The 10,895-nt window shown below is 33.9% G+C and overlaps 1 protein-coding gene across 2 annotated transcripts; it reads right to left on the bottom strand.

Annotated features, from left to right (window-relative positions):
* Nucleotides 1–1,134: 1,134 nt before the first annotated feature.
* On the bottom strand, nucleotides 1,135–8,864 carry LOC149911140 (galactose mutarotase-like). 2 transcript variants are annotated; one of them, XM_090103275.1, is made up of 10 exons: nucleotides 7,928–8,859; nucleotides 7,739–7,832; nucleotides 7,490–7,653; nucleotides 7,037–7,246; nucleotides 6,137–6,224; nucleotides 5,668–5,815; nucleotides 4,735–4,840; nucleotides 3,675–3,770; nucleotides 3,136–3,246; nucleotides 1,135–1,289 (listed from the first exon to the last, which is right to left on the bottom strand). In XM_090103275.1, the coding sequence occupies exons 1-10, from the start codon at nucleotides 8,243–8,245 to the stop codon at nucleotides 1,197–1,199; spliced, it is 1,428 nt and encodes a 475-aa protein (XP_089959401.1). In that variant the 5' UTR covers nucleotides 8,246–8,859; the 3' UTR covers nucleotides 1,135–1,196. The 2 variants fall into 2 exon arrangements, with proteins under 2 accessions (XP_089959401.1, XP_089959410.1); XM_090103284.1 differs by lacking the exon at nucleotides 3,675–3,770 and having other exon boundaries at nucleotides 7,928–8,864.
* Nucleotides 8,865–10,895: the final 2,031 nt, after the last annotated feature.

Raw genomic sequence — 10,895 nt, 5'->3', positions numbered from 1 at the left:
AGATTTCGTGGTCTGCCTTTTTGGAATTTTTCATTAGATTCCATACAGTATTTATAATTTACCTACTAATTATAATTACTTCTCACATTAATTATAATTCATGAAAACACCGTCATTTCATTATTGGCGACATTTATTTCAACTAAACCAAACATTAACTTACATACTTTTTAAACGCATTGTCAATAACGGTGTATGAGGTCGATCATGCTTAATTAGATTTTTTTTTATAAAAGTCATGTAGCTAAAAGAAATACACGCAACACCGGTAGGAAGTTATTAATTATTATTCAGACATACAACCACGTAGTGATTATATCCTCTTTGCATACAACACCAAACAATATAGTTTTAGCATCGATTATTATTTAGTAGGAATTCAGATATACAGTGTGTCCGGAACATGACATACCGATATTTGAAGGGGCTATTCTCCAGGTATTTTTATCGACAATTCAACCCCTCTACAGTCCCCTACCTCACCCCCCTCAAAATGGTTTTCGAATTTTTTAAAGTATGTTTCATCACTCTTATCAATTAAATTTGTTTAGTGGTCCCTAGAATAACTTGTTATTGTTCAAATAAAACCAAATTTAGTATTTTGTGACACTCACTTTCGAAGTTATTACAATTTTCATAAATTCACTATCCGAATTGATAGGTTTGCCATTTTGAGGGGGGTGAGGTAGGGGACTGTAGACGGGTTGAATTGTCAATAAAAATACCTGGAGAATAGACCCTTCAAATATCGGTATGTCATGTCCGGACACACTGTATATTTGACCAGCTTGTTATCTTAACAAATAATAAAAGTGGAGCCTGTTTGTAAAAATAAAATAAATTTAAAACAAATAGGTAACCTTTTTTTCTAAATGCATTCAATACGACCATAATATATACCTACCAAAATATAGCATTTATTACAATCTTTGAATGTCTGTCCGGTAGTCCCGGTTAAGCTCTGGAAGGGCTGAACCGATTTTGATGATACCTTCAGTGACACTAAAGCTACTATTTATATGGATATTTCCACGGGAACATTAGGATGAAAAAGAAAAACTCATTTACCTACGCGGCTGAAAAGGCGGATTGCAGCTAGTAAATAGGGGAATAGGTTAAATGAAAGAAATTAAAAACGATTTCACAACTGTTTATTCACCACAACATTTTCTTGAACCATATACGATTTTTACTTATTAAATATATTTTCCAAGTAATATACCAAACTTGTACTGTATTCGATGGACGTAGACTTCTCCGGGATTCAATACAGAGTTCGGAAAGTTTTTCTGAAAATTTAAAATAAGATTTATAGACAGTAATATAAAAAATACATAGTAGAATAAACTTTCATCATATTTTTTTACATATAATATTTTTTAATAAATTCATCGTCATCATCAGCATTATTATTAATTGATCCCACTACAGCCACTACAGGCACATAATTGATCCCACTACAGCCACTACAGGCACATAATATAGATCTCCTACGAAGATCTAGTTGTCAAGTACCTACATGTTGGTAGATATTAAATATTGTCGAATTTTTTGTTTGGACATTATCATCACTATCTGCAGATAAATTGAAATATCTATAACTTAATTTTTATACATTCATCTAATCTCTAAAACCTAACCTTTCGATCGAGTCACTGCTAATCATGAAGTTACCTACTTAATTTATTTTACCATAAAATGACTTTTCCTGGTTTATTTCGAAACAGATGCTTCGGTAAAAAGATCTACGGTTTTCACGTAATTGCACTAAAAGCATGCTCTTTTGAATGACAGCTGTCTAGTACACAATCGTGTGTTTTGACAGTTTTTATTGAAGTAGTTGCATCACAACCATAGAAATCTAAATAACAAGACACATAGAAGTGCTATTATGTCATAATTCGTATGAAAACCGCTGTCGCCAAAATCAACACATTCAAACCGAAAGCTAAACAGTACACACAAGTAAACTATGCCTTTTATTGGACAGATTGATTTTAGTGAAAACTAACTTATCTATTAAATTAAGCTTTTGAATATGTATCCTAACGCACGAATTTACGGTTTATTTTAGAATAACATCCCTAAGTATATGAGACTTTTTGCTCCAATACGAACAAACGTGATAATAAGAATAGTCGACTGTGTCATTCATTGTTATTTCGATTACTATGGTGACACTCGTAATACTTGTAAATATTCTATAATTTTAAGGAAAAACGGCATCATTTCTAAAAAAAAATATTTTCCGATGAAATATTATTCCTTTATAAGTATAATTACAACTTGTGGAAGAATTTCCGCAATGGGAATTGCTGAAACACACCATGTATACACTCATACGTCTCCAGAGCAACTGAACAGTGACGAATGCACTGGTGATGTGCAAATCACCTGAGTGGCGACAAGGTCACGCACGCTTACAACTTCTAGTGTCTTGTTATTTAGATTTCTATGATCACAACGTTATAATTTAACAATGCACGGCTTATATAATATGGTTTAATATGATTATATGCCACCGTAAAATTGTCAACATCGTTAGGTGCCTGTTCAAGTGTTCAGTGTGTGTGCCCTGGGTTTGGTACCAGAAAAGTCTTCGAAGTAACAAACCAACAAAAAAATAACTGGCACAGAATAGAAATCGGTCAGAAGTGAAATACATCTCCCCAACCGATATTAAAATAAGAAATTAATATTCACAACTGTATGTTTGATCAAGGCATAATAAACTAAACAGCTAGTAATGATAAAAGTTGCGAAAAAGTAGCTAATTTATTGTACTACTGGGGTGGCTCAGTGGTGCAGACCTCAGAAAAGTACTCAAATCATAAAGTCGGGGTTCGAGACCAGCCGAACAAGAAATAAATAATGATTATAAAAATGTATCTGTGAAGAATTTATAAAAAATTATCATAAACGGTGAGGGAAAATTACATCTGCTAACCCGCACTTGGCCAGCGTGGTTGGATTATAGCCTAAAACCTGACATCTGTGTCCCTGCACTCGAATCATTTATCAACTGATGATGACGATGACCAGTTTTTTATAGGTCAGAATTTAATCACGAAGACAAATCCAAACTGTTTAAATAAAATTTTTAAAGCTAATGAAACAAGACTTTTCCAGGCTCACATTGTTGACTGCATCAGGGTAGTTTTGGGGCATCAAACAGAACAATCCATGCTTTTTGTAGTGTGTACCCTGTTTGCCCATAAGGGGCACGTATCCAAAACTCTTCTTCCCCTGAAACAGAAACAGACGTTTAGTAACAAAGACGATTTCTTAAAAAAGTTTTCAAGTACGTAAGGTAATTCCAGAAAGATTTGCTTTACGTTCGAATGTTTCTGATGGAATGTTTGAATTTGACACCAGTATTTATAGGCTCATCGATTGGCGATAGGTGTCATGGATTGTGTGAAGTGTGTGTTGGTCCTACTATTGGTAAAGATCAGGGGCCTTAGACAAAGTAACAATTACAAAACGATAACGAAGTTAGAAATCGCAAAAATGTATGGGATTGACATTAGATAGACCACGTGATCTAACGCGGCGTATGTCAATCCCATACATTTTTGCGATTTCTAACTTCGTTATCGTTTTGTAATTGTTACTTTGTCTACTGGGCCAGGTATATTACTAGAATTTTCTATAACATTATTTGAGTGATTAACCTCGCTTTCCTCTTCATTCGCCTCGTCGCCATTCGCACTCGATTTACTGCTTGCTTCACTCTCAGACTTGTGTTCCTCACCGGCCACCTCAGCTTCCTATATCGCAAAAAAATATAAATAAAATTATTTTACACCCAGTATTAACTGACACAAGTCAATAACTGCGTTAAAAACAACCGACTTCAAACTTGCACTTGCAACATTTACAAATACAGACAAAAATGCTCATAAAATAAAAACTACTGGGCCTATCCGAATAAAATTTTTATGGGACCAATTCGACACCATCCCGCATCGAACAAAAAAAGAATCACGTAAATCGGTTCAGAAACCACGGAGTAATCGGTGTACATACATAAAAAAAAAAAAAAAAAAACATACCGGCCGAATTGATAACCTCCTCCTTTTTTTTGAAGTCGGTTAAAAAAACTGGTGATCGGACAAGGGTTCCTCACCAATTTCAAATTTTAAATTGGTCAAAGAAACATATTATGTGAATGCATCTCCTTATATCCTTATTTCTACAGAACATGGAAATTTATTACCTGAATCAGTGTTTGGATAGAAATAAACATGTTTTCGACAAAGATAATAATAACCATGACTAAACGGGATCATATAAAATTCTCAATTTTATATTATAATTATAATTTCTTTTCACCAGCTTATGCAAAATGCTTAAATTTTCCTATATCCTATAATAAAACTGCTACTGCTTGTAGGAACATACGGACATTTAACAAACACAATTTTTAGTCAATTATACAGTTATTATATAACATGTGTATAATGTATAATTTGATAAACATGCAATTGAATGTGGGACAAGGGCACTGAGGTGACGATGATAATTATTTAAAAATAAAATATTGTTTATTTTAAAATATATCAGATTATGTCTTACTCTACCAGGGCGCGTACCGCTTAATATAATTGGTTAATAAGTAAATAAGGCATAAAAATCTAAGAATTTTGTAATAGTATCTAGTCGAAAAGATGAACATAAAATTGCGTTCACTTGTATGTGACTCCAATTGCTATAAAATTGAACTGTAAGTACCTCAACGATCTTATCAGGATCAGGAAGCAAATTGCCCGTGTAAAATTGCATACCAGGTTGACTGCTATATACCTCCAATACTCTCCCGGACCCAGGGTGGAGTACACTAAAAATAGATAGAAGACGTAAGTAAGTAAGTAACTACATCGACGATGCATCTTCCAACCATTAGGTATGTGAATTGGTCAATGGTTCATGAAAGGTGGCCGCATCTTTCGATGAACCAGTAAATTCATTAATAAACTAAAGATAGAATCGAAGACCATTTATTGGTGGGCAGAAGATTCTATAGAAACTCGCAATACATTGAGTAGATAAGTGATGCGACTTCAAACCAAAAAATTAAATTATTTAAATAATTAATGGCTTTTGTATTTTAATATCTAATTTGCAAGAATCTTATTGTTGCCGTTTATAATCCTCAATGTTAGAAAAATCCCTTCTACACTTCGAATTCATTTTAAAATAATTGTTTTACATTGGCATCATATTATGCGCAACTTAGCGTTATGAAATGATTACATACAGACTTATGTCATTTATTACTACAACTGCAAAAAAACGTCTTCCATATTTTGATGTAATCTCTAAACATAAAAGAAAATCGTATTTTATAACTCATTAAATGTTTAATGGATTTTTGGTTTGATAAATTTGTCTCTTCTTGGATTAGGACAATAAATGAGTTAAAAATTCGATAACGTCTACCTAAGCGAAGCTGGGGTCAGATGCTAGTTTACTATAAGGGTCGGTCCAAACGGGCCACCGACTAAATCCACATGACACATTTTTACATATATTTTGTCGCGGACGCTTCTGTAGCGAGTGGTCGCCACCGGCAACAGGTACGGTGCGTCTATACAAAATATATGAAATAATGTGTTAGTGGCTGTCGCTGGCCACCAATTGCTGTGATCCGTACGTACTACATACCGACATTGAAACGTCAAGTCCTGTTCGGTGCCTTGAGAGATGCAAAAGTTCACATCATAGCCTCCCAAAGGTATGCGAGGTAGCATGGTCCTGAGGACCCGAGGCACTCTGAAGTCGTATGCTGTACCACCAACTATTTTCTTTTCCCCTGAAATCAAGGTTTTTTATCATTTACAAAAAGTTCCAGAGGAAAAAATGAATACGGATAAAATTATTAACTTATTTTAGGACAAGTTTTGGGATGTGTTTTAATAGAGAAAATTAGACCAAAATAGATTATTCTAAAAAAATAGTACTCATTGTTTTAAAAGCACACAGAACAGATATTTCAAAGAATACATCGAAATTAACAACTAGATGCATACTTCCTATACTTAATGTTTCCTACCTCCGCGAGAAATCTTGTTTACATACAAGAGTGATTATGCGTGTACAGAGCATTAATTTTAATATAATGTTATTAATTTACCTGTTACGAGACCTTCTTCGTCTACAGCTGTGTACTTGTCCGCATTGATAGTGAATATATGGTCATACATAGTTTCGCAGCCCGCATGCTGAAACCACAATAATGGTGTAATTAATCTACCGAGATTAAACTTTGTTGGTTTCCATTTGTAACAATTAATTCATTAATCGCAGATAAATCCGGATATATTCAATAGCGTGATATCACGTAATGCACTTTTCAATTAAAAAATAATATAGGAAATCAGATATGTTTATTATATATAACGATTCAATTCAAGGTAAGAAATTAATAAAATAAAACCGAAATTTTCAACCTATTGATGATATAGAAAACGGTTAGTTTGAGTTAATTTTTTGCGCCCGCAAATTACTAAATTCTACGTGAATAGCAGACATTAGAGAAATCGTTATTTTAGACGTGACAAACACCATCTGGTATTTGGGACGCCCAAAATCACTTTAAATTGAATTATTGTATAACGTCATAGCTATTTGCTGGAGTTTATAAGTGACAGAAAAACTATCTAACATTATAATTGTGCTCTATCCAATCTATCTATATTATGCACTATTTAGGGAGGTAAATGAAATATGCTTTGTTTCATTCCTTCTCAAAACTAGAAAAAAACTTATGATCTAGTAGGACAAGGAACATGACCATCTACTTGTCAAAAAAGAAAATCGTTCAGGTGGTTCAGGGCATTACTTGTGATATGCGAAACCTATTATATCACTATGTATAGTAGATACTAGCATAAATCTAAATAAACTGACCCATCAGAACCATATTTTGGTGGAAGAATTATCAAAATCAGCTACAGATATTTTAAGTTTATCAGTACAAATAGAATGCCTATCTATTATTGAATTAAATACATAAATATGAAACATAACATACATGACCGGCCAGATTGAAGTATGGTGCGTTGCTCAAGTTGACAATAGTAGGTTCACTGGTAGTGCACTTCATTTCTATTTTAAGGGTGTTCTCGCAAGTGACTTCAAAAGCGACTTGAGCCATCAGAGTTCCAGGGTACCCTTCGTGAAATCTCTCAGATACATGGCTCATTATCACTTTATTCCCAACTACATATGAACGCCAGTTGACCTGTAATTTGGAAGAAATTCTTTTAACGTAGAATTTTCTTTTTTTTTAAGCAAAAGTGTTTAACCGCTCTAATTCTATACTATACATATATATACTATGTTAACCAAATAATATATTCGATCAAAAATATTATTGACAGTCTCTATTCGCATAAACCTCTTCTTTTTTAAGAAATTCATAAAGCTGGTGAAGTACAACCAAAATTCAGTAAATTATTTAATTTTTTGTTTAAGCATTATTTACCTTATCGAATCCCATATAGCCACCATTATAATGATTATGACCTCTGTTCGTAGATAGCATGTACATCCGCCCTGATGGTTTTACAACCATTGTACCTTCTCTAATGTAATTTGCATACCGCCCTATAGTCGCGCCAAAGTAAGGATTTCTTGTCTGGAAGTATTCTAAGAAATCGAAAAGATTTAACTTTACTAACTAGTTTAAATAATCTATTATCACATTCTGAATAACCATTCAAATCATAAATACCTTCTAAGGTATCGAACCCTGCAACAACATCATCTGGCACTCCCTTCCGATCCGGTACTTGAATCATTGTAATAGTAGCGCCATATGTGATGATCTAGACATTATTTTAAGACATATTTTAGACAATTCCAATTCATACTACAAAATTATACACAAAGCGTATTCGCTGTATCCTACCAATGTGTTTACCTGAACAATCATTCTATTTTTAGTCTTCCAAGTGTACCTCCTAACAATATCAATGTTAGTACTCGACGCACAAGGACTATGTTCACCTTCTGGACCTTTAATTTCTTTCAATATTTTGGAAGACTTTGTGAATACATTTGAAGATGTGCTTTTAGCGGCCCGAGGATAGTCTTTAGGCATGAAACCAAACCCATCTACAATTAGTTCTACGTCCGGAATTTTGGCAGGTGGCTGAGGTTCAGAGGCCGGTTGCTCTTCCTGTTTCTGTTCCGATGTCCCATCGCCACTTGCTTTATCGTCTGCCTCAGTGTCAGCCATTTTTACAGGAATTTAGTAAAGTTTGTATAAAAAGATTATAAAATTGATTATTTTTACATGTATTTATAAAACGATAATTTTGAAAAATGCTTTTAAATGACAAGAATTACTTTTTAAATTTTGATCAAACTGTGTTGGTGTCAAGGAATTAAAAAGTATTTATATTACTGCACAGTAGGTACCTACTGCTTGATTACTGCCAATATTTTTTAAGTTTTAGTGATAGGGCTACAATATAAAAAAGTTAATATAAATAGCTGACCCGGCAAAAGTTTTTCTGCACCCAGTATCTTACTTTCTCCAAAGCGATAACACTTTGGACCTTAACACTTTAACACCTGCCGAATTTACACAGAAAGTTCATAAAAAATCAGTCAAGCCCTTTCTGAGGCGTACAGCTACTAACACTAGTAACACAGTAGGGTAAAAGTGGGATAGATGCCCCACTTTTTGAAATAGCCTCATAATTTTAAAAACATGAATCTTATACGAACACTTTGTATGAATATAGCTAGGTTAAATATCTGTTTTGAATTACTATATATATATTTTTTATCCTATCATTTATAGATAGTAATAAATATTTTTGTAGAACACCTTTTTTGAGGATAGATGCCTACAGAGTGGGATAGATGCCTTACATACTCTATAAACGCGAAATATCTAATAAAATTTATATGATAAACCAGCAAATGTCATGTTAACATAGTTGTTCTGTTGTCCAAGATATCTTGCGCTCGCACTCCTTCTTTTCTTTTGTATTTTCGTGGCGAGGATCTCCTACAATCAGTATAAGGGCAGATCATTAATAAGTAAGTATACATCACAAAAAAAAGCAAATTAAAGGAGTAAAATTGGTTAACATAGAGAAAACCTCTGACGCAATCAGGTAAAAATATAAACAGTACCTGTGATTATCGATAATAACATGTACATATGTATTGAGGGATGGATGCCCTTAGAGGCCCCTAAGGGCATCTATCCCTCGAAAAAATTATAATATATTATTATATATATTATTACACGCACTAGCGAAACACGTCTTCACCAAACAACAGCTCATGCGTACTCGAGGTGCGGGGTGATAGGAGCTCCTATTTAAATAATTAATTCGTAGTCACGACTCTGGGAAGTGAGGTTTTTTGAAAATGGGGCATCTATCCCCGTGCGGCATCTATCCCACTTTTACTCTACTAGAATTTTACTTACTTAATATCCTAAGGTATTACTTAATACCCCTAGCTGGGGCAAAGGGCGTCAACAGTACTCCGCCATGCGTCTCGATTTTGGGCAGCTCGTTTTATGTCGCTCCAGCACCTTCCAATTGACTTGGCCTCTGCGATAACAGTACGACGCCAAGTGAGCTTTGGACGGCCACGTTTCCGTTTTCCCTGGGGGTTCCAATCCAAAGCTTGCTTTGGTATGTGTTCCGGGTCTCTACGTAGCGTGTGGCCAATCCAGCCCCACTTGCGGCGTTTAATCTGATGGGCGATCGGTGTCTCATCGCAGCATTTCCAAAGGTCGTCGTTGGAGATAGTTTCTGGCCAGTAAATTCCAATGATTCGGCGGAGACAGCGGTTAACAAATACCTGCAGCTGGTGCGTGATGTCCTTTGTGACCTTCCATGTTTCACACCCGTATAGCAATACAGTTTTTACGTTGGACTGGAAAATTTTGAGTTTAAGCCTCCGCGTCAATTTACTCGATTGCCACACGGGTCGCAGCCGAGCGAAAGTTGCCCTGGCTTTGGCTATCCAAAGAAGTCCAATGAAGAATTTTAGAAGAATATTTTTAAATAAAACGTAAATATTCTTAAACTTAGTTGGCACATTTGTTTCAACAAATTTCAGTCTTTAAATAAGGCCTGTAGGCCATTTATTAACACAAATTAAGGAATGAAACTCATTTTCAAAGTATTCATTTTCATATTTTACCGTGTCATTGTCATGGTCTCTTAGAGCGTTTTCACATTATCCGATCCGATATCGGATATCGGACGCCGATAGCCGATATCCGATATCGGATACAATTTGCCCTTTCACATTGTCCGATAAAATCGTTCCGATATAATCATGAGTGTTGCCAGAAATTTTTAGAGAAAACTAAACTAAATTGCCAGTTGATAAAAAAAGGTATAATTAAAAAAAATCAAATGTTATAAATCAATTATAAATCATAGTTGTACATGTACATTCAAAATAACTACGATAAAGAAAAACAACTTCAAAAAAGAAAAGTAAAATGGAAAAAAATGATTTGATATCACAAATTACTGCATATTATTTAGATGTGCTATTTACTAAATAGTTTTGATATCGGTCATTTGTATAACATAATATACTAATATGTTAACACATTATAAATTAAATAAATTTATATCAATACCTACTACAACCTAGTATTAGTTAATAGTTTTAGTAATACATATTAGTAAATATCTTTCAAAATCTATTAAATGTATTTTTAGCAAGACGTACCTAGTCATTTAGTCATTTTTTCACTACATACATTTATAAAAGTTCATGTAGTACCTATGATAAATTTATTAAGTGATACAATCTTTGTTCACATTTTCTTTTCTTTTTCTTATTACACTGTAATATCCTAAAATAATATTGTCACTCGATCAAATATATTATTTGTAATATGA

The sequence above is a fragment of the Colias eurytheme genome, chromosome 1 (genome assembly GCF_061535395.1).
Source record: "Colias eurytheme isolate Ceu_HAF_F1 chromosome 1, ilColEury1 Martin Lab GWU primary, whole genome shotgun sequence".
In the NCBI taxonomy this organism is placed as follows: Eukaryota; Metazoa; Arthropoda; class Insecta; order Lepidoptera; family Pieridae; genus Colias; species Colias eurytheme.
This window is presented reverse-complemented; position numbering and strand designations above follow the sequence as displayed.

What these genes read in the sequence shown, in the direction of transcription:
- LOC149911140 (XM_090103275.1), bottom strand. Translation starts at nt 8,245, where the DNA reads ATGGCTGACACTGAGGCAGACGATAAAGCAAGTGGCGATGGGACATCG. An exon ending in GCTATATGGGATTCGATAAG is followed by an intron (nt 7,247 to 7,489) that starts GTAAATAATGCT and finishes TCCAAATTACAG; the next exon opens with GTCAACTGGCGTTCATATGT. An exon ending in ACTTCAATCTGGCCGGTCAT is followed by an intron (nt 6,225 to 7,036) that starts GTATGTTATGTT and finishes TTGTGGTTTCAG; the next exon opens with CATGCGGGCTGCGAAACTAT.